At 44.7% G+C, this 23,852-nt stretch overlaps 3 protein-coding genes across 4 annotated transcripts; 2 read left to right on the forward strand and 1 right to left on the reverse strand.

Moving 5' to 3' along the window:
• Window positions 1-244: 244 nt before the first annotated feature.
• Window positions 245-3,713, reverse strand: emilin3a (elastin microfibril interfacer 3a). The gene is made up of 4 exons (XM_084680965.1): window positions 3,574-3,713; window positions 3,304-3,423; window positions 2,623-3,179; window positions 245-2,359 (listed from the first exon to the last, which is right to left on the reverse strand). The coding sequence occupies exons 1-4, from the start codon at window positions 3,711-3,713 to the stop codon at window positions 396-398; spliced, it is 2,781 nt and encodes a 926-aa protein (XP_084537091.1). The 3' UTR covers window positions 245-395.
• A 4,774-nt stretch (window positions 3,714-8,487) lies between these two features.
• On the forward strand, window positions 8,488-14,232 carry samd10a (sterile alpha motif domain containing 10a). The gene is made up of 5 exons (XM_084680808.1): window positions 8,488-8,724; window positions 10,033-10,214; window positions 13,213-13,381; window positions 13,547-13,687; window positions 13,859-14,232. The coding sequence occupies exons 1-5, from the start codon at window positions 8,712-8,714 to the stop codon at window positions 13,879-13,881; spliced, it is 528 nt and encodes a 175-aa protein (XP_084536934.1). The 5' UTR covers window positions 8,488-8,711; the 3' UTR covers window positions 13,882-14,232.
• A 164-nt stretch (window positions 14,233-14,396) lies between these two features.
• Window positions 14,397-20,896, forward strand: uckl1a (uridine-cytidine kinase 1-like 1a). 2 transcript variants are annotated; one of them, XM_084679931.1, is made up of 16 exons: window positions 14,403-14,495; window positions 15,274-15,392; window positions 16,276-16,460; window positions 16,555-16,661; window positions 17,403-17,573; window positions 17,702-17,773; window positions 17,896-18,085; window positions 18,324-18,385; window positions 18,537-18,553; window positions 18,778-18,876; window positions 18,982-19,075; window positions 19,190-19,252; window positions 19,353-19,475; window positions 19,750-19,857; window positions 20,107-20,263; window positions 20,438-20,896. In XM_084679931.1, the coding sequence occupies exons 2-16, from the start codon at window positions 15,328-15,330 to the stop codon at window positions 20,518-20,520; spliced, it is 1,596 nt and encodes a 531-aa protein (XP_084536057.1). In that variant the 5' UTR covers window positions 14,403-14,495; window positions 15,274-15,327; the 3' UTR covers window positions 20,521-20,896. The 2 variants fall into 2 exon arrangements, with proteins under 2 accessions (XP_084536058.1, XP_084536057.1); XM_084679932.1 differs by lacking the exon at window positions 15,274-15,392 and having other exon boundaries at window positions 14,397-14,495.
• Window positions 20,897-23,852: the final 2,956 nt, after the last annotated feature.

Below are 23,852 nucleotides of genomic sequence, written 5' to 3' on the forward strand. Positions count from 1 at the left end.
CAGCCAATAGATCAAATGATGTAATGACTATTTATTTGAAAAACAACATTTAAATACCAGAATGAAAGTGAATCACAAGCTTCTCTGATACTTACTTACTTGCAAAGTAAAAACATAATAAAAGCATGTATCTTGGATACTATAAGGATATTCTAAACAATGGCTAAATCAATATAAAAATCAATCAATATAAAACTTTGGACTAGTTCAAACTCAATAACACAATTTGAAATTGTCTATGGACTTGCAGTGCGATACATTTGTACAACGAACTTCTGAACATTTCCCAACATCAACATGATCAACGTCAACCCCATGTCTCTGGAGTTCTAGATAATGGCCCATTACAGCATCACTCAGATTGTGGCCTCCCTTTTACAGTAATATGTTTGTGGTTACTGATCTCCTCTCCTCTGCTCTGGCTCCAGACTCTGAGGTTGTCTCTGGTGGCTCAGCTCTAGCTTGGCTGTGCAGTTTCTCAAGCCGTCTCTCAGCTCCGACAGCTGCAGAGCGTGGCTGCTGAGGGTCCCGTTGACCTGGGATAGGTGTCCATCCGACTGCCTCTCCAGCTCTGCCCTGATCCTCTCCAGGTCCTCAGCCAAGTGACTTAGACCCTTGCATTGGCCTTCCACGCTGGCCACCCGGCCCCCCACCTCAGTAACTTCTTTCTGGACCCCCAGCGCCGTGCTCTTGCATCCTTGCACCTCCCCAGCCAGACGCCTCCTCAGCTCCTGCAGTTCTGCCTTCAGCCGGGTCAGCCTCCGCTCCCCAGCCCCCAGCATGGATGCCTGCCGGCCCACCAGCTGCACCACCCCTTTCACCTGCTGGGCCAGACGCTCCTCCCGCTCCTGCCAGGTACTGTTGGTGCGGCCCACCTCCCGCGCAACCAACCCCACCGAATCTTTCAGACTCCGGAGAGTGCGGTTAACAGAGCGGACATTAAACTTGAGCACCATGAGCTCTCCCTGAAGAGAGTTCCCCGCCTCGTCTTCCTGCTGGTGGTCCTTATGCTCCAGTCTGACCAGTAGGTTCTGCAGGGTGCTGTTGAGGCTGGTCAGACGCTCAGCTTGGGCATCCAGGAGCCCCTTCATGTTGTCCTCCTCCTCCACCAGGCGAGAGTGTAATGAGGCTGCATCTCCCTGCAGGCCAGAGGGAGGGGAGGAGCTGCAGGAGGAGGTGCAAAGACTCTCAAGGCCGCTCAGCTGTCTTTGGACTCTGTCCACGTCCAGCTCCAGCCTCCGGCGGAGGGACTCAAACTCTGTCTCCAGAGTGGGCACGGCGTGGCCCTCCACCAGGGCCGGGGCCGTTGCGTTGCCCAACTCCTCCACTGCAGTCAGCAGACGGCCCTCCAGAGCCTTCAGCTTCCCCTCCAGACGAGCCTCCAAATCCAATCCCACCTCAGTGGTGTTCAGCAGCCTTTCTATAACTCTGGTCTCACCAGCAGCAGTGGCACCGCTGACCCCCTTCACCTTTCCAGTCAGGTTAAGGCAGGCCTCAACGTACCCTAGCCGCCCCTCCAGCATGCCCTCCACATGATCCTTGTGCCCACCCAGCTCTACCCTCAAGTGGCCCTGGGACTGGTTGAGCCCAGCCACGGACTGCTCCAGCATGTGCACCCTCTCAGCTAAGCCAACCATCCTGCTAGAGCAGCCCTCTGTAGTGTCCAGGCGCTGGATCTGAGCCTGGAGATGTCCTAGTTCCTTCTTCAGGCCTGTGGCACTCCCCTCTAGGGCCTGCTCCAGCTGCTCCTGTGCCTCCTCCTGTTCCCGCTGGCACTGTCGCCTCACCTCCCCAGCCTTCTCCTCACAGCGGCCCTCAGCGACCTCCATCCTCTGCTCAAACCCACCCAGGATCTCTGCCCTGCTAGCACCCAGTCTGCCATCCAGCAGCTCCTCCGTAAACTTCTGGGAACCCTTACCTGCAGAGCGGGCTGAGCTATGGTCACCAGACAGCCTCCTCAGGGTTCCGTCATGGCCCACCACCATTCCTCTCAGCTCCTGCAGCTCAGTGCTCTTGACCTTCAGCTCTGTTCTGAGCTCCTCCACCCTGCCAGTCAGCTCCCCCAGACTTGTAAAAGCCAGGCCCCCATCCAGCCCCTCTGCTTCAGGGTCTCCACCAGGAATGTGCCCGAAGCCCACGACTAAGTGGCTAGAGGCCAGGGCGGGTGCAGGGACAGGGCCGGGGGCAGCAGACAGCAGGGTAGACAGCATTCTGTTGGCGTCTTCGCGTAGAGAGGCACGGAGGCCGTCTTCCAACCCTGTTAGGGTCCCCTTCAGTGTCTCCAGGCCCTGGGACAGGCGCCGCACGTCCTCCTCCATTCGGCCCAGACGTTCCTCAGTCTCACTGTCAGGATCCTGGCCTAGAGAGAGTAGAGAGAGTAGAAGCTGTTTACATACAGTACCAGTCAAAAGTCTGGACACATACTGCACACTTCCTAATCCAAACACTTTACAGTAAGTCTACTGGAATGAGTAGATGAGAATTATAATACAGTAATTCTTTTGAATGAGCATGCATGTGATACTTTACCATGAACTACAATTAATTTTGTGGTAATTGTAATCAACCCGTGTGGGTATGAACGTACTATGACTTTGGAAACACATGCACAGCCAATCTCACCGTCAACATCATGGCTGCCACCAGGGGGGGGTGTTTCCTGGGGGCGGCGCTCACGCTCCTGTTCATGCTCCTGTTCGTGCTCATGGTTGTGTTCACGGCCATGGTCATGTTCACGGTCATGGTCATGTTCAGATTCCTGTTCAGTCTCATGCTCACGTTCATGCTCAGGGTGGTCTGGCTCAGGCTGCTGCTGAGGGTGGTGGTCTGGCTCTGGCTCCGAAGGAAACGGCTCAAAGGAGGTCTCTGTGTAGGAGGTCATGGGAGGCCCAAAGTGACGCATGGGGTAAGATTTGACATTGCTGGGAGGTCCCTTGGGTTGACTCCAGGGATTGGCCTTGAGACCAGGGTGGACAGGTGGACCCTTGAACTGTGGTCCCTTAAAAGGTGGACCCTTAAATGGGGAGCCCTTAAAAGGTGGCATCATCTTCATGGGGTGGTGGTAGGCTGGAGGTCCCTCCATGCAGCCATAGCCAGAGTATCCTGGGCAGCAACGCCACTCCAGCTCTGTCTGGGTCTTATATGCTACCTTGTAGTGTGGTTTGTACATCAGGCGATATCTGAAAGGGCATTTACAAACGAGCCCGTGAAAATCATACAGACTCAACATGGTTGTGGCAGGAATGGTCCGTGTCTATTTATGACCATGCTACTATTGGAAATCATTTATAAAGGAGGACTCACATGAGAGTTGGACACTTCTGACCCCAGGAGCACTTGTTATATTCAGCCTTCACATAGGGGGCCGCCCCATCCTGCATGGTGAAAGACACGCTCTTCTCCACTACATATGTACAGTGGTTCCTAGGAGAGGAGAAGCAAGAAGCCATCAAATAACACATACTTTGGGTTTTAAAGTGGTAAAAATCACAGTAGATAAGGCGAAAAAAAAAAAGAGAGCATAACAAGAATATAGACAAAGAAAGACATATTGTTGACAAAGATACTACTTACTTGTGTCTGCCTGTTGGGTTCCCTTGGCCATGCTGTGGACTTGCCCCTGCCTTGTAGAGATTGTATTGGTTTGGACTGTAGAATTTGGCATCGGCCAGTGACACTATCACTGTCAAGATCAGAATTGGAACTGTGTGCATCTTTGTTTGTCTTTTATCTTCAGGGAAAAAGAGGCTTAAGTCCCAAAGATTTTGCCTCCAAGAGTAACAGAAACAATGAAATAATCAATGGAGATCAGTGGCCCTGGTTCCTCTGGAGTGTCCAACTGATGGGAGATGGATGTCTGTTTGGAATGCCAGCCCCCACACACACCTGCATTTCACCACCAAAGAGCCTGTGGATAAGTGTTTTTCCTCTCAATGACAAGGCTGTGACTTAAACACTAATGAATAAAAATCCAGATCCACAATAGGAAAGTACAAAAATGTTGTTCGGAGGAGAAAATAGAGAAAGTAAATGCTGAGAGGGAAGGTGTAGCAGACTGCCTCCTTGTCTGTGTTGACCCTGGCTAAGGCTCTGGGCGTGGTGGACTCTCTGTCAGGGTGACAACAGTCTACTGTGAGCTGGGGCACCACTACCGTCCCCTAATAGGGCCTCCCTTGGCAATATTTGCATATTCTCCTCCCACATAGCCTGCTGACGGTCACACAGGAGTGAGAATGGAAGGGTACCATCTCCACCATCTGTGTTCAGGTTCATTACTACCTTCTTACACCCATACACACTTCTACCGCCAATACTTCAACCTCAAGCTCTTTATCCAGTGTAGAGTTATTAGCCATTGTATTCCCTCTGTTCCTCTTTATTTAGGCTAAGATTACTAATAAATAAAATAAAAATTGCAAGACACATCTGTCGAAACCTGTCACGCTCAGCAAGATAATGATAAATGACAATTCTTATTGAGCAGTCATCACTGTCTGCATTGAGACTGCTGTTTCTGCTGTGTTCTTGTTCTTGGTCTGGTGACATTATACGCCTCGACACTGAGAAGAGTTGACAAACTGCCTCAACGGCTTCACAGTGTTGGACTCCCTAACCCTTACAAATATTTTAAACACGTTTGCTATACAACAAAGTGGACATGCTGGAAACTAAGCAAGACGCTTCTTCTGCCTTCCTTTGCCCAGCATGCAACAGTGAGCTACATCACATGTAGATGTCAGGTCACTTTCAATGGCCTTGTGAAGGATTTACAAACCCACAAGTCAAAACACAGAGCTGTATGTCAGTTTCCTAAGATTGACCCACCACCAAACAGAACTTGGTTTGAAAACATATTCGTTAAAGTTGTCTCATTTTGCTACTCACACACACACACACACACACACAAACACACACACACACACACACACTAAACCTAACGGCAAGTCACCAGGCCTGCGGAACAAATAAGTACAGATGCCCTGTGTTGAAAAACACACACACCGTTCTGAATGGCTCACCCACACAAACAAACCCCCACCCACCACTCCATCACAACACATCTTTGTTCACTAGTATTGGCTGAAGTTAATGGGAGTTTCTAGGGAATGTGCTCTATTCACAAATGTCTCAGTAGTACAATTTGTCCAATTTTACTGGTTCTTTATTTACCTTGTATCTCACCTCGGTCTCAATTTTTGAACAAAATCTTTTGAATTGGTGTGATGTCTTCAGATATCCTTGAAGGACGAATGGAACAGATTGGATGTCCTCAGCACTGGAGGCTTTTTAAACTTGAGTGATGACAACGTTTCTCTTATCCTTACAGGGAAAAGTGTTTTGTGAGTTTCAGTTTGTCCTTAGATGATTGGTAAAATATTTGTATTACAACATTTAGCTTACAAATGAAAAGTGACAACAATAAACTCATCCTGACAGTGCACATTGACAACCCTGTCAAGCATGTACAATGTATGATATATGATTTATGATGAAAGTTTGAAGTCCAGGGGTCTTGTCAAGAGTCCTGACCATCACCTCTGATTGTTTTTTTCTATTAAATACTATGTAGGTTCAAGTCTGCAAACCACAAATATGTGTAATGCTTCTTTGTCATGATTTGGTTTTCATTTCATGTTTTTCACATGTGTATTACAGAGTTAATGTGAGAGTCACACATGCTGTGGACTGCTTTCTCTGCATATCAATCACAAACTGGAATTAATCAGCTGGCAGTCTTTCAAAAACTGAACTAACATTGTGTCCATTATTTTAGAGCACTCAAGGACCAAAGGGATTGGTCCTTGTTAAAATGTCATTTCCTGTATCCTGTTTGTACCAGGGAACACCTCCTACCTGGGAACTCCCTGTCACTTGCCAGTGTACAACAACAGAACAGTGTGTATGTGTGTGCATGTGTGTATGTGTTAAAATGCACTTTAATTCCCATAGCTATTTTACCACTTCATCCGTCAACAAGCTTTCATTGTGTAATGTAAAACATTTTAGACGTTTAACACAGGACCAATGTTAGGTCCTTCGACACAAGCACACCTTTATTCCAGCAGCCACACCAGGCCTTTCCACCAAAGACATCTAGCAAATGATCTCACAATGTAGCAGCTGTTTCGGACTCCATTCCTTCAGCCATGGTAAGATTGACATCACTTGTTGGCTATTCACAAACCTATCATCACAGCCATTTTGAACAGGATGGGGCCCAGTTAACCTGCCTGTCCACATGCGCGGAAAAGTGTTGAGAATTAAACAAATGAATATGTGTGTTGGTGTATGTGTGTGGGTGTATGTGTGTGGGTGTATGTGTGTGTAGTTGTCCAATCTGTGTTTACTATTGACACCAGAGGTCTACATTCTAAGTCTGCCTGATTGCAGACCACTTTAAGTGAGTTTTATAGCATCTCTGTTTATTTGACCTTCAGTGTGTTTTAAGAGAAGTGATTTTTTACCTAGCATTTACCTTATACGCATATATGTTCAGATGATATGAGTAAATAACAAAATAACCTTGTCTATGTGTAGCAACCACTGGCAAATCATGTTTCAGGGAGTTTGACAAACTAAAAGTATCAGCAAATTGCAGGTTACAAAACTTTAAACCCTGCATTATTTACAGTTGTTTATTTGTTTGCTTGTGTGTTTAAGTGTAGCCTGCATCCGTAACTGTCAGTTGACAGCCATGTGGAAGAGCAAATAGGTTTAATTGATCCCACTTCCCCACCAAACCCCTTTGTCTGAAGCAGTCAGAGGAACACACTGACCAACAGTACCAACACTTCTAAAGCCATGGACCAACAACCACCAAGCACACCATTTTGAAAATACAATCATGTTACTTTTTAAACATGTTTCTAAATGTGCTTGTGTCTAAATGTCATCTTGTTTTGTGTGATATCTCAAAGATTGTTTTTACGGCTTAAAGGCACATCTTGACATATATTAATCAATTTGGCAAACACTGGTGTGAGTAAACTCCATGTCTTGGCAACACAATGAGGTTCTCCTTCCCACTTGACAGCAGTGTGAGAGGTTATATGTTTGAGGAGGCTGGCCCAAAGGCTGTAGAACCAGAACCCATCTCACTCTATAGTATGTGAGCACCCCACTGCCATGAGAAGATCCATCAACAAACATGTCAAGTCTGCCCTGCCTAAGGGATGGGATGATATCGAGAGAGATAGTTTCAAGACAATTGTACTGAAAATTCTAGGCCCCAGTGGATCAAATCAAATCAAACTTTATTTATATAGCGCATTTTATACCAGAACACTATGCGCTTCACAGAGGGGAAAAAGTTGTGCTTGTTGTGAGGACCAGCTGACTAAAACTTTTGTTTTTTCACCCACTTCCTGAATGTTGAGACTGCCCCCTGGTGTTGTGGAAGAGAATGGGAGGCTGGAGATTACATCCACAGTTACCTCAAGAAGACATGACAGAACACTCCACCATCAGCCAAGTGGAGATTGCTTGCATTGAGTGTGTTCGTGTATTTCTTAATTAGAATACCATGTTTCTGGTCAAATGATCTAGTTTGGAAAAAATACCAACAGTTGACCAATTTTACACTGGATAACAAAAAAAAGCCCCTCACCAGAAATACTGTGCTATTAATATTTAAGGCTCTTTGATGTTCTCTCTTGTGGAAACTGTTAATTCAAAAGGATTCCTTTCATCTTTTTACCCTCTAGCCAAGGCACATGTGCCCAGCTAACCTAAAAGATCATCCCCCATGTGCCCACTCAAATATCAGTTCCATGCTTCTGTTGTCATGGTAACGTGGCCAAAAGCTGTGCCCATGCACACTGGCCTGTAATTAACTTATCTGTTTGTTGTGTTTTGGTGGCTTTGGTTGGCACAGAATCCTATTGACTAAGACTAAGACTATTGCAATAGTTATACCATCCATCAACTGGGCGAGCTTAAAATGATCTTGGTTACACTTGCTTTAAAATGGCATAACCCGTTCATGGTGCTATTTTAGTAGTCTAACGTCCTCAAAACCTTTATCCTGGACCTGTAGCAATTATGTGCTCAGTCCTTGGATCCGCTACAGAAAGGTCACCCCCTGGGTCTCGTGCTTAAGACTTCACTAAAACTCCATCATGGCAGTGGTCCCCGGCTGGCATACTTAGTGAGCTCTTCTTCTTTAAGAAACATGGGAATTCCCTGACGTTGAGCTTCCCCCATACTGCTTGGCCTTTCGCGTGTAAACCGCGCGCTGGCTTTTCATCAGCCTGTTTTCAAAGTATCTGCACTGGCTGCTTTAATTATAGGGCCCCGGGCAGCACTTTGAGTGCGCTGTAACTGGTTCTTGAGAAAAAACTTTGCATCTGATTCTCACGACAAGATAAACCATAGCCACACATGCAGACACACACATACACCGCACCAGCAGAATTAGTCAAGTAACGTCGGCGGGGCATTCCGGACAGCCTTCACCACACGCGCAATAACTGATATAACTAGTTGGGCGCTCCCGGCACAACGGCACAGACGTAGGCTACAGGAAGAATATCTGCGGAGTTTATAGATGAGCATATTACTTAAAGCAGTGGTATAATAAAGTTTTGGACAACTGGCTGCATAGAAAACCGGTGAGGTGAGAAACAACCTTTCTGTCTGCCTGACTGCGGTCATCGGAGACGATGAGATACTTTTGCTAGAACAGTCACGGGGAAACCAGGAAAGCGCGAGCCATGGCTGTGGACGGTAATTTAGACATTAAATTACATTTTGACTTCTTATGTCATAATTATGAGGCAGTGTGTCTTGATGAATATAGTTTCTTGACAAATTAAACAATACAGTTTCACTTCAGCCTGCTTGGCTGATATTATGGTTTAACTGGTTGTGAGCAGCTTACTCTCAGTTCATGAAGTGAGTTAATGGAGAAACCAGGGCTGGTCAGCTGGTGCTGAAATGGACAGCGACCTTTATGGTGTCCTTTTAGCCATGGACTTATAATACAAAATAAATATATATATCAGAAATTGTGAAACATGTTTTGCCCTGGGTTTATGCATTGCAAGCCACCTTGTGTGTGGAATGTAGACAGCAGTGGATCTTTGGATCGTTGGTTCACAGGCGTGATGACATCACCATTAAAGAATTGTGCAAAGAAAGAAACATGGCTCTGGTGTCTCCTACACACTCCAGACTTACTTATGTACTGTGGAACACAAAGATTCACATCGAATGCCATTCTAGGATTATAATGAGTTCTGTAGGCACAATCTTGATGTTCACAGTGAAAAGTGAGCTGCCTCAGTACAGTTGATCTCTGCTGGAGGTCTGGGATGTGGGCTGTTGACTGATGCAGAGGAGAGTTACAAAGCAGGAGCATCCAAAGACTTTAATCTCCATTCCATCTGATCCTGTCCTTGTTTCAATTAAACCCTCTGTGTCAATTAGAGGAAATATATTTAAATGAGCATCACACACGGCTCAGATGGCCTCAAACACAACAAGAACGTCTACCCAATCTGGCACATGAATAAGTAATGACTCTTGGCTTACTGCCAGGGTGTGTTGCAGTAACAGCCTGTTTATTCTGGTACCACTTTCTTCTAGGCCCACCTGCTAGAAAAATTGATAGAAAAGATTACTTATAATGATAAGCAAAACTCACAGCTGAAACAGTGAAGTTACAATATAATGTGCTGTTCCATGTTGTGATACTTGTGTGTTTGGGACTGCCTTGGAGCTATGTGAGTACAGACTTTGAAATTCTTTGGAATTTTACCTCATAGCAGCTTGGGTATCCGAGCTATTCTTTGAAAACACCCAGTAATGAGATCATTCTGAAATGACAAGGGCCCCAGATAGTTTTACACATCAGTGACACGCAGGTTATAGTCAACAGAAACATGGCTTTTCAGCACAAACAGTGGATAGTGAAGGATTCTCAAACCTCTAAAACTGGTAATGAGATGTGTTGTAGAATGTGCTTTTGCAGAATGTGTTGATATTGTACACAACAGTCGAATTCTCAGCATGTGCCCACTTCTGTGTGTCCAGCTGCTTCCAGCTTCAGTTTCTGCCGTCCAGCTGTGGAGTACAGGGCGCTGCCTGAGGACTTTAAGCACCAGCTGAGCCGACGAACAGGTGGGAACCTGACCTGGCACGACGGGCGTGGTCAGAAGACAGCTGGGGGGAGGACTGTGAAGCTACTCCAACAGCCAGGGACAGAGGCCCACCAGGTAGAGAACCAACACCACCTTGGAAATTCACAATAAATCAACAGTTTTGTGCATGATCTTCAGTGTTTTGATCCCATCCAAAGAAAACATCGCATTGAGCTCATCAAAGGATTTTGATGGGCCATTAGTTGAGTACCTTTATCCTGCTGTGATTTAAAAGGTGCCTGGTATATAGAGGAAACATGTCTGGAGTGTTTTCAGCATGTGTGCATAAATTAAGATAGATTAAACCCTTATTTGTTAGTTAGATGCCCTTTTGATTTGCCCCCTTTGTCGGCTCTTGCTGGTAGGTTTTGAAAAACCCTGCCTCTTTCTCTTGCACTTAAAAAATGTGCTTTAGTGTTTCCTTTGAGCAATCAAAGCACTTCCTTCTGATTTTAATAAGTTAGCTCTTGTCTTTATAATGTAGATTTACTGTAGGAAACAAGGCAGCTTCACAAGTTTCATTTATCTTAAAGCAGTCATAGAAATCCTTAGTTTCCCATCATGCGATCAACTTGCGTGTAACCTTTGTTCTGATGCTCTTTAATTCATTTACACAAAGACTTTATTCAGAAAGCAAACAAACAGAAACATGGTCACTGTCCATTGTTACTAATGGGCACTTTGTTATAGAGAATGGAAGTGGACGTTTCCCCAGAGGGATCTGGGGCACTCATAGGCTCTTAGAGTGGTTTAAATAGACCTGACCCTCAGTATGAACAGCAGAAGCAATGCTCTGTTGACTGAAAGCTAAGGGGAGCTATATGGAGGACAGTACTTAATGGCTGGTGTGAAGCAGGCAGAATTTGCTCTTGCAGATAACTGTGAGAGAGTGTGCCTCTCTTTTACAACACTTGACCACATTCATAGTTTCAGTAACCATTCATCTGAAATTTGGTCTGGCTTTGTCATTTAACGCAGTCCAATTACCGGTTCTGATGATCTGATAAAGTGAATTGTCCTTGTTATACAGTTTTACAGCAGCCGCCAAGAAAGTCATATCTTTTGAGCTCAAAAGTGACTTTTAAATCCTTTTATTGCGATGTGCCCTTGCTTTTGTCTTCAGCCAATGAAAGGATCCATGAATGGGGGTTTCATTACACTGGATGGAAGCTTTGGCAAAGCTGCAGTGAAGATATAGTTTGTTCCTGTTCTCTGGAATAAAGGCAGACTGTGGTGTTTGTGTTCTTCTGTATGGAAAAAAGAGATCAGCACGTTGTCATCGTTATCTACCGCTCGTCCGGGGGTTGGGTCGCGGGGGCAGCAACCTAAGCAGGGAGGCCCAGACTTCCCTCTCCCCGGCCACTTCCACCAGCTCTTCCTGGTGGACCCCGAGGCGTTCCCAGGCCAGCCGAGAGACATAGTCCCTCCAGCGTGTCCTGGGTCTTCCCCGGGGCCTCTTCCCAGTGGCTCCTCTCAACGCGGAGGAGCAGCGGTTCTACTCTGAGCCCCTGCCAGATGACCGAGCTTCTCATCCTATCTCTAAGGGAGAGCCCGGACACCCTGCGGTGTAAGCTCATTTCGGCCGCTTGTATTCGCAATCTCGTTCTTTCGGTCACTACCCATAGTTGGTGACCATAGGTGAGGGTAGGAACGTAGATCGACTGGTAAATAGAGAGCTTCGCCTTTCGACTCAGCTCCTTCTTCACCACGACGGACTGATGCAGAGCCCGCATCACTGCGGACGCCGCACCGACAGGCAGGGACAGAGGCAGGGCCCTAAACAGGGTGCAGTTCCACTCTCATGTCTTCCACATTCAGAAGTACTTTGTTGAGGCTGTGAAGCCCATGTTGCAATTTAGACAATTTATACAGTCTGTTACTGTATGTCATTCCTATGGCCTTTTTCAATGATCTGATGTGCACCTCAGAACGCTCATTTGTTATATTATTGTAAAATAAAAACCACGAAGAGAGATTTGTTTGCTTCATGCTGGTCACTTTGATGTATAAAGCTTGGCATGAGCTCAGCAGGGCCAACCTCTAAAACTTTAAGTAGGATGGTCCACATAGGAGGTGAAGATTAGAGAAGAAGAGAAGACTAGAGGCATGGATAAAAAACAGAATAGATGATGAAAGACTTCATTTGATTAGTTGCCCGCTTTTCCACATACTGCATACTTCTAAATTTAGGAGTTTAGTTCTAGCATGGACTAAATTCATCCAAGAACTAAAGCCGATGTATGAACCTTTATCTGATGCAGGACATCTCAGAACTGTTGCATGTTCTTCTTCTCTCAGAAGTATAGTTTTGATCTCCACGGGGACCTGTAAGTGATAATCCTCATTTATGGGTCTTGGTGTGCTTCCTTACATTCTAACATGTTAAACTCTGTACTGTAACGGCAATAGGTGGTGGACTCAAAAGCACGACTTAGAATTTTCACAAAAAAGGTTTTACTGGATACAGAAGTCAAGGCAGAGACTTGACACGAGGTACAAAGACAAACTAGCAATGAGAGATTGAAACACAAGGGCTAAATACACTGGGGCTCAATTGAAAACAGGTGCTGTCAATCAGGGCTGGGGAGGTCAATCACAGGCAGGGTAGGAGACACTAAATAAGAGGAGAGTACACACACAAAACCAAGACATGACTAGAGAGTGGGGCGGGATGTGACATGTACACTCTTTTTTCCACACAGACGGAGGTGCCACAGAGCTTTATTAAAAAATATAGTGTGTAAGCACAAAGGGAGTAATGAATCTCTACTGACGTTCATTCCTTTGGACTGAGATGCATCATGCTTGAGCATGATGACAGGGAAGTGGTCTCTTATGTACAGTGAGGGAGGCCCCCTGGGTGTCTCAGCCCCACTGCCTGATGGATATGTTTCAGCATGAGTGAAGTGGAGGGGCTGGCATCCCCTGAGACACCCAAGGTCAAAGACAGAGCAGACACACATAAAGTGATGACAGTACGGAGGAAAAGTCAAGAACTATATAAAAATACAGCAACGGGGCACATGCAGATGTTTCAAGTCCCTTCCACTCATAATCTTTGTGTTTATTACAGTATCGGTCAAGTGACTCCTATGGAATATACCATACTAGCCCCTCCCAGCCCAGCCTGATCCGGCCTGTAGTACTGTGGACTCAGCAAGATGTCTGCCGATGGCTGAAGAAACACTGTCCTCACAACTACCTCACCTACGTCGAGGCCTTCTCCCACCATGCTATCACAGGTAATAATGGCAACAGGGTGATCTGAAGCACACAAAGCTATGCCTACATCATCATCACAAGGGGTTTGAGGATGTTGAACTGTTAGCTTATTACAAAAATTGGTACCAAAACCTGTTGATTAAAGCAAATGTCTGTAGTGTCTCAGATATCTTTGCTCCCACCAGGCCGTGCTTTGCTGCGTCTGAATGGGGAGAAGTTGGAAAGGATGGGGTTAGTGCAGGAGACATTGAGACAGGAGCTCCTACAACAGGTTCTGCAACTGCAGGTGCAAGAAGAGGGACGCAATCTGCAGCTGCTTAGCAGAGGTGTGTTTGTGTGTGTGTGCTTGTGTGTTTGTGTGTGGGTGTGAGTGTGGGTGTGTGAGAGAGAGCATTTATTTGACTTAATTTGAATGATTGGGAAAATACTGAATGTGATCATAAATGTACACAATAATGGTGAAACTGCATTTGCACTATTCCTGTATTTGTTTATAGGCTCTTTTGGAAACCTATCATAACAAATATATCAACTCCAGACTACAAGAAGTGAATACTCTGGAATTATTGGACTTAGCCTACTTCAACCGTAGCCTGCCGGAAATGTGAAGCACAAGAAAAAGCAAGAACATTGTGTTCACATTACAACAGGGATTTTTCTTGAATTTGACAGCGTGGAGATCATACATGAAGGAACTAATGTACTGCCAGCTCCAGTTCCTTTTCAGTGTGGTCAGTTGTAATGGTTCCACTTTTTTCACCCATTAGCCTACATTTGCTGTGCAAAATGTATGTTTTAAATAATGTAGTTGTCTGCTAAAATGTAACTCTCTACGTCTCTCTCTTTCTTTATCTGTAGTAAATCTCGTTCACAAACCTTTTTTCTGAAAAAATAAATACATTGTTTTTATGAATTAACATATTGTGGCCCTGTTTGGATGGTAAAGCAAGAAACAGAATGGATTCGTTTTCTCATAGAATTGTAGTCTTGGCGAGAAACTAGCCTACATTTCCCACAATCCTGTGAAAATGATTACGGAGAATTCATGGCGTTTGCCATCCAGTACCGACTTTGAGGGCGCAGGATCCCCATGGAAACGGAGTGCGGAAAAAAGATGTCATCGCGCTCGGACAGGTAGCCTTCGTCTCAAATAGATATTTAACATGATTTCTCCAATTTGCTTATTGTGATCAAACGCATATTTTAGGAACTCATTCAGTAGGCTACTCCTATGCTGTCTTAACCGGCAGTAGCCCTGCAAGCTTTGTGACCTCGTTTTCCTCCCCCTCGAGAGCGCAGGGACCGGGTGTTGGATACTGTACGCCATAAATCCCACCTGCTCCGATCATTGTTCGAAGTATTGAATCTAATACTTATGCTACAGTTTCACATGGGCGATAAGTATTATTAATTATGGACGTGATAATCACCCTATGTAAATGTAGTCGTTGCTAAGTGTATTTTATTTGTCAATTTTATAATTGTTTAGCTTTATCGTTATTGAACTCTCTCAAACATCGAAGAGCAGTGTTTCTCTGTCTATGCCCACAGAAAATAATGTATTTTATTTATTTAGAGCATGGCAGCCATGTCTTGGTAGTCCGCTTCTGTCTGTTGTCATGGACCATTATTGCACTCGCTTGGGACAGGATTTCAGAGGATGTCCCTTGCTTATAAGTCTCCAAAAATACCAGCCAAACAGCGCTCTGCAGTCCGCGTGTTACTGTGATCCTCTTAAACTCAGAACATTTGTAGTTGGAAAGGAGAGAGAGGTAGCTAGGGCATTTCCCCTTACCTCAAAATGACAGGGTCACTAGTGGTTTTGCCACAATGTATACTGCCTTAGCTTTCAGAGTGACACACCTCCCTGAATGTTAGTGAGAGTGTCCAGCTGTGAAATACTGTGGGATAGTTGCCTATAGAAGCTGAACTGGAGAGCAGTTGGAAGTCCTTCTCTGAGGCAGACATGACTCTGCCAGACTACACAGGGGCAAGAATATCAGGCTGCTGGTCTCTCAGACCTGACTGCAGGTAAGAGCCCTGTATCTACTGTGGTTATGTCCTCTGAGTTGCAGAGATTTGTAATGTGCAAAGGGAGCTTGTGCACTATGAATGCTGTCTTTGTTGTGATCAGGCAAGCAAAGTAAGGGCTATAGGCATTAGGCTCAGTGGGTTGAGTCTGTTGGGTGAGGTCAGTGCTTCCCAACTCAAGGTGTTTTATAGTTGCAGTGGGATGAATGGTGGTTATACATGAGTTCAGACACTGTGGTTGAACTAACTGTTTGTCAGTGGCTGTTTCATTGGGCAGATTTTTAAACAATTTGACTGACGTTTGCATGGCAGTTGTCTTAAGCTGTTTGGCACGACCAAATACCAGAGATATCAACAAGGAAACTAACGTTGTGTAATGTTTCCACTTGCTAGAACAGGAGACAAATACCCTGTTCTCTAAGTATGCAAACTAAGTTGACAATTAGGCTTCAGTTGGACTTGATAGTAAATAGGGGTGTAGGATTAATACTATAATCAGAGCTTGTAAGAACTCGTGCTTTAGTACAGCACAGCACAGAACATTAGATTAGCCTCCCTCAGAAGGATGAAATCAACAACTTCTATACTCTGCTCTCTCCTCCATCTAGAAGGGAACTTCTAACAGCTTTTTCTTACAGTTTTTTCAAACATGTTTACTTATATCGTGTCACTAGTCTGTGGACAATGATCTAGCCCTACATCCCTCGCACAGATTCTTTATTTACAAAATATCAGGTCAATATACGCTCATTCACATGAATGTTTTGGAAACACTCATAATAGCATGACTTAGCATTTGCCAAACTCCCCAGTGTGTTGATCAACAGCTCAGTGTGATGTAGTGCTTTGACCTGCTGAGACCTGCCCTTGCTGTCTGTTCCAGTGGAAGTGGGGAGGACTCGTTGGACCGGCTCCTGCCCCCCATCACCACCCCCCGCAGGAAGAGCATGTCCCTGAGTAAGACTGAGCCTCCCCTGCTCCGCACCGGCACACGCACCATTTACACCGCTGGCAGACCCCCCTGGTATGATGAGCACGGCACCCAGTCCAAAGAGGCCTTTGTCATCGGTATGTGGGTCATGAATGCCATTGTTACCAATATAATGCCAATCCAATACCATGGATGCTGCGTTAAACACGTGGACCTTGGTTGGCTGTGTAGGTCTGTGTGGGGGAAGTGCTTCAGGGAAAACCACAGTGGCCAATAAGATCATCGAGGTTCTGGATGTGCCCTGGGTGGTTCTTCTCTCCATGGACTCCTTCTACAAGGTGACATGTCTGAATGTATAGGGTGCTCCTAGCCTCAGTTCCAATTAGCCCCACTGCTTTCTTTCTCTGTGATACACTACCAGTACCTTAACATTTATTTGACTGTCCCCAAATCACCATCTAATATCATTATAATTACTGTAGTGATTACCATGGCATTTCCATCATTCTAGATAACCCTGTTGCTTTTGAGGGGCCAAGTGTCATTCTTTGTGTCTTAAGTAGGTTAGCTTGAACCTGTGATTCAGGCTATCCAGAATCCTACCATGTTAATGTTGTTAGTCACTTGGTTCATTTCGAGTCTGTCCCACATGGCAGATTAATCCCTTGCCTGCCGTATGCCCTTTCTCTTTATAGAACAACCCTTAACATGCTGGCCTGTGTGGTATCCACTCACACATATAAATATTCCCATTCAAACCTTCCTATATTGAACATTTGCATTTAGCAGACACTCTTATCCAGAGCAACTTACAGTAAGTACAGGGACATTCCTCCCTGAAGTGTCTTGCCCAAGGACACGTCATTTGGCACGGCGTGGAATCGATCCGACAACCTTCTGATTACTAGCCCAACTCCCTCACCGCTCAGGCATCTGACTCTGAACACAGACACTTTTTTTCTTTTCACGTATACACTCGCCTCAGCGGGGACGTTCCTTTGACATCAGTCCCTTTTCCATCTCCATGAATGTGCTGTCGTTTCAGTGATGTGCTGAGGATAGTATCCTGTCCTCTGTAGGTCTTGTCTCCTGAGGAGCAGACATTGGCAGCCAGTAATGATTACAACTTTGACCACCCTGGGGCTTTCGACTTTGAGCTGCTGGTCGCCACACTGCGCAGACTCAAACAGGGAAAGAGTGTCAAGATCCCTGTGTATGACTTCACCACACACGGGAGACAGAAAGACTGGGTAAGCACAGCACCACACTCTACATATCAAAGAGGAAGCCTATCTAAATATTGGACTTGACCAGCAGCTTATGCTGTGAAGCATATTCTGTGGGGGACCAAACTCAAACTTCTCTCTCCTTGGTGTAGAAAACGGTATATGGTGCCAGCGTGATCATCTTTGAGGGAATCATGTCATTTGCAGACAAGGAGCTTCTGCAGGTAAGACAGAGGGCCACTGACATTCAAAGATAGGTTCACAAAAAGAAAGAGAAGACAAGCACTCTTGCGTCCAGTTCAGTGTCAGAGGTTATTCTCAGTGCTACAGTACTGTGTGTCTGCAGCTGCTAGACATGAAGATCTTTGTTGACACGGACTCAGACATCCGTCTGGTGCGTCGGCTGCGCAGGGACATCACCGAGAGGGGGAGGGACATCGAGGGCGTCATCAAGCAGTACAACAAGTTTGTGAAGCCAGCCTTCGAGCAGTACATTGAGCCCACCATGCGACTGGCTGACATAGTGGTGCCTAGAGGTCAGTGGTGGTGTCTGGCGGTCGATACCTCCGCAGAACTACTGAACTGTGTCCACACAGTCACCCTGCAACAACAGCCTGGCTTTTTTTCACAGTTATCACTTCATCCTCTCCTGTTTCTCTCTCTCTCTCTCTCTCTCTCTCTCTCTCTCTCTCTCTCTCTCTCTCTCTCTCTCTCTCTCTCTCTCTCTCTCTCTCTCTCTCTCTCTCTCTCTCTTTCTCCCTTTCTTTTCCGCAGGTGGAGGTAACATGGTGGCCATTGATCTGATTGTTCAACATGTCCACAGTCAGCTGGAGGAGGTGAGTCAGGAACAGGAACACTGAGCCTGCTGATTCATCAGAGAAGGGCGCCACCCTGTGGCGGAGTAGTAAAAATATTTCCCAGTGCGTCTCTCCTTGATACTCTCTCTTTCTTTCTCTCTGCCTTTCTCTGTTTTTTCCTTCTATGCAGCGTGAGCTCAGTGTACGGTAAGCCTGAACATCTCTCCTCATCCTTCCTGTGTATTGTACCGTCCAGCTAGCTTATACTGTATGTTGTAGTTGTGATTAATTGTTTATTTAAATGACATGCCAGGCACACAAATCTCTCTCTCTCTCTCTCTCTCTCTCTCTCTCTCTCTCTCTCTCTCTCTCTCTCTCTCTCTCTCTCTCTCTCTCTCTCTCGTTCTTTATCTTTCTATCCATGGTCCCAGAGCTGTGTTGGCATCAGCCCAACAGACCCAGCCCCTCCCCCAGACTCTCAGTGTGTTAGAAAGTACGCCCCAGGTCAAAGGTCTACACACCATCATCAGGTTAGACACCACCAGACTGTCGTGCTCACATGGCACCTCCACCCCGGCTCTGTGTACTGAGGCTCATCAACAACCCTATGCTTCTCTTCCTCCTCTCCCATGAAGGAATAAGGAAACTAGCCGAGACGAGTTCATCTTCTACTCAAAGAGACTGATGCGCCTTCTCATTGAGCATGCCTTAACATTTCTACCCACTCAGGTGTGTATGTGTGTTTGACTGGACACCTGTTTACCTAATGACATGCTGTGTTTGACTGTGACATGGTGAGGGACATGCATGTGTGTGACTCTGCTCTGCTGCCCTCTGTGACAGTCCTGCAGGGTGCAGACTCCACAAGGCGAGGAGTATGAGGGGCGCAGCTACAGTGGGAAAGGGGTGAGTTACACCCCCCTGCTACTCCTTCGAGGGAAAACATCTGTCATCATGTCCTTTGAGTTGTCCTCCTCATGTTAAAGTAGACTGTTCCTGTGCTCAGATCACAGGGGTGTCTATCCTGCGGGCAGGGGAGACCATGGAGCCTGCCCTGAGAGCTGTGTGTAAGGATGTCCGTATCGGGAAGATTCTTATCCAGACCAACCTGGACTCAGGAGAACCAGAGGTAGGCGGGTGAGGGAGAAAGAGAAGTCCGATATTTATATAGGTACCGCTCTGACGTGACTACGTGTTTGCTTCTTTTTCACCTCTTGCCATTTTAATTGCCTGTGGAATTGTGTCTTGAAAAAATCCTCGAAATAAAAATGCAAAAAATCTCTTCTTTATTTCTATTTTATTCCACCTCACGGAGTTGTCTCCTTGGTAACTAGATTTGCCCCTTCCTGATTTTGTTTCTATGGTAACCCTGTGTCTCCTCCTTCTCTCCCTGGCCTTGCCAGCTGCATTACCTGCGTCTGCCCAAAGACATCAGTGAGGACCATGTCATCCTGATGGACAGCACCGTGTCTACGGGAGCTGCAGCCATGATGGCTGTACGGGTCTTACTGGTGGGTGGTACCATTGACAGACACACCTCTGAACATGACCCACCCATCAGCTCCCTAATGTAACTTATGTCAAAGTAGTCATTGATAGGGCCCAAGGTTGAACCTTTTCTACTCAAAATGTTTCCATTCAAAGAAAAACTATGGGCTCTACTTACATAGGATAAATTATTGAGGACAAATTCACCATCTCCACCTTTACACATGATCAATAATCATGTTGATTACTGTGACCGTGCTGTGTATGTGAAGGACCATGAGGTTCAGGAGAGTAAGATAGCCCTGGTGTCTCTGTTGATGGCGGAGCTGGGGGTGCACTCTGTGGCCTACGCCTTCCCCAAGGTCAAGATCATCACCACAGCCGTGGACAAGAGTCTAGACAACATGCTGCAAGTCATCCCAGGGATAGGTAGGTCCAGCTAACACACAAACACATGGGCCACATATCTGAAGTCCACTGAAGCTCTGGTCTTGAACTGCATTTGAACACAGAGGTGTGACCACTTGTCCTTGCATCTTTGCTCTTATATCAAAACCTGTTATCAACAATGTATCTCACTCTGTGTCTTTTGTTTTGTCAAAGGTGACTTTGGAGATCGCTACTTTGGGACAGATGGGTCGTCCTGTTGGAGTGATGAAGAGGACCTGGAGAGAACCTCATGCTAACACATTCTAAACCTAACATGGGAGAGTTTCAATTCAGGTCTACACAGCCATGCTATTCCTAATTCCCCTCAGGTCGTACTCTGCACATACAAAGATAAACATACAAAGTCAGTATTCTGTATAATGTATATAAAGATATTTTGTATTGTATTGTAGCGATTTTATTAGACATAGTAGTTCTCTATCCAGATTAGTTTATCTGTGTCTGGGAACGACTAAACGGAATCAGTTGGATCTCCTCTGTTCTGAGGATTAAGTTAATGTTACTTTATAGTATGTACTGTAATTGACTCAAGTGTGCATTTGAATACGAATTATGTCATCTCAGCTACAGTAGTGGTTGAAATTTTTATAATAAATTTGAAATGAATCCAAATGAGAGGTGTCCAGTATCCTTTATCATAGTGGATAGTGATACTGTATACACAAGTATCCAACAGCTTAGTGAACAGTATAAAGAAATAATGCACTAAGCAGACGTGGAGATATTTGATGTGGGACTGAAAACAGCAGCATTGAGACAGCTCAGTCTGGACTTGTCAACTGGCAATTCTGACACATTGATAGGAAATACGATTCGCTTACACACGCATCTCACAAATAAAACATACTACGGTTGTCTGGATTTGTGGTGTGTCAGGCACAGGTGAAACGATTGCCCCTGCAAGGTGCTGCTTGACCTGTAGGGGCAAGTATGGTTAATTCATATTTTCTGCCGACGTGTTTGGAGTACTTTGTCTGTTGTTTCCAACCATATAATAGACAGCATTGTCATATGAATAATTATTAGGTTCCATTCACGTCATTGTCAAGGAAATGTATATTTATATTCATAAAGAAGATTAAATTGCTCAACATTTCAATGCCATTGAATGGTTTCACACCCTCCCTTGATAACATGGTATTTTGCTGTTATAATGCATATAATGCGTAGGCCTACACCAGGTAATATTTACTTAACCTAAGTTAGTGTGCACTCAAACCCCTCAATCTCCAAGGCCTTTTCATACAAAAAACAAAAACAAAACAACAAACGTGCCGACATATAGGTCTACTGTTGGCCTATGTGTACATTAAGACATACTTATTTTATGATAATTTCAACAAATTCTAGCCTTATCTTTTAGCGTTCTATGCTTCGTAAGCTGTTGATATTGATTTCATTGGTTTCTATATAACCATAGACATTGCATATAGCTTAAATATATGTACTTTACAGCCACTGGTGACCAGACGGAAGCGTAAGACAGATCTGTTAAGGGGTTATCTCTCAGCCTTCGCAGACTCCGTGATCACGGATGTCATGCGATGCATGCTGTATTCTCGAAGACAGCGATAGACCATAGAGTTAATGCGATAGACTTGCCTGCCCATGTGACTACTGCCTCAAGGTTAACCTGTTACTATGGAGACAAGTCCACCAATGAAAATTCAGCAGACGGTTGCGACGTTGACTGCAAGCTTTTTGTTTTAAGGGTGACCTATTTTTTCTACAGCTACTCAGACGCAGACCCCACTATTCACACACGCGCGCGCACACACAAATATGGATATTCTTATACACAAAGAGCATGCATACAAACAAGACGAAAAATAAGCGACGGAATTTGGATAATTAGGTCTAACTTATATGTGACAACTGAAAAAAAGCTTGAATATTATAATGACATGTATGTGCATTATTTAGCCTGTGAAAATTGGTTTAGTCGTTCGTTACAATTTCGGTTATTTTGGGCAAACTACAACAATGAACACTCATTCTAACATTTACGATCTGTCTTCATAAAGCTACAGTTAGCCTTTAAAGCAATAAGAATTCATCTGTAACAGCATGTCTTGTACTTTGTAAAAACAGATTTCAGAGCTGCTTAATGTTACTTTAAGAATCGTATCTTTGGTGTAGAGGGAGCATCAGAAATACTGCTGTGTGTTTGATTTAAGGCTTTGATCACATGGTTGGATTGTTGGGAAGACATCTGTTTATGCTGTGTTGTGGCTTGAAAAAGTTAGTAGTTAGTGCAACTACTTTCAGTAGAAAATCGGTTTTAAGGCACATGTAGGATGGATTAAAAAGTGAAACTATGAAAGAGGTCATATTTTTTTAAGTGCCACTTTATTACAAAAGTATAAACTTGACTGACATTTTCATGAATAGTAATCTTGATATAAAACATTACAATCTTTTGCACTTAGCACTTAATTACACGTTTCGAGTACAAGACCCTGTAGTCTGAATAGCAAACACACAACATTAGCTGCCACATTAAACTTAGCTGGGCTTTCAAAGAACACACCATAGCTTAAATGGCTTCAAAATTAACAAACAAAACATCAAAATTCACATTGTAGCTGTTTTGCCGTTTTTGTAACCAGACAAAGTCATTCCAAAAACACAATTAAACATAATAGTAAAAGATAGATTTCTTGACACCAATTATATATTTATTATTCTTTCTCTTTTGTAACGTACATACACATTGCATCAACATACAGAATAATCACATTGTGTGCTGGGGATATTTGGTCAAATAAATTCCTCTTTAGTGTCCAAGTTCAGAAGATATTCTCCTCAACAACAACAACAACTATACCGTAGTATTGTCTTTTGCTCACATCATTGTCTTGTTGTTTATTTGTTCCATATTTTTCCAAAAGACATCACTGAAATAGAGAGAGAGAGAGAGAAAAAGAGAGAGAAAAAGAGAGAGAAAAAGAGAGAGAGAAAAAGAGAGAGAGAGAATGAGAGACAGAAAAAAGAATGTTCATCATTATAGCAATAAGCCAAAGATTGCTAATGTAGTGGTTCTCAGGTTAACCAGCTTCCACGGCTGCAGCAGGGTGTGACCCAGTATGACCACACAGCAGATTGATTGGTCCACTGTGTTGATACTGAGGATGGAGCAGGAAGAGAGGTGTGGCCAGCCTCAACCTGTCTGACCCAAGCAGTTCTGATAGTCTCGTGTTAACAAGCCACAGATGTGGGCGGAGAGGAACCTGACTCCACTCACAGCCACGGGCTCAGTGACCAAACATGTGCTGAATCTACTTAACATAGTTCTCTCAAAGAGATACAAAGCAACGCTAAAATAACTAAACAGTCAACAACAGTAAAAAAAGAAACCATTCAATATAGGTATCACGTGACGGTGCTTGATTTTTTTGTTCAATTTTCGTTCTTTTTTTTAGCATGCAAGTTTTAGCAGGCAAAGTGCAGAAACAGGATAGACAAATTAAAACACTTCATTTACAGACGGCAGTGGAGACAGTTTTGTAGTCCATGTAATATGAAACATAATATGAAAAAGGGTAAAATATCTGGCCTCTTTTCACAT

Source organism: Hypomesus nipponensis, chromosome 18, assembly GCF_054491055.1.
Source record: "Hypomesus nipponensis isolate SF chromosome 18, ASM5449105v1, whole genome shotgun sequence".
In the NCBI taxonomy this organism is placed as follows: domain Eukaryota; kingdom Metazoa; phylum Chordata; class Actinopteri; order Osmeriformes; family Osmeridae; genus Hypomesus; species Hypomesus nipponensis.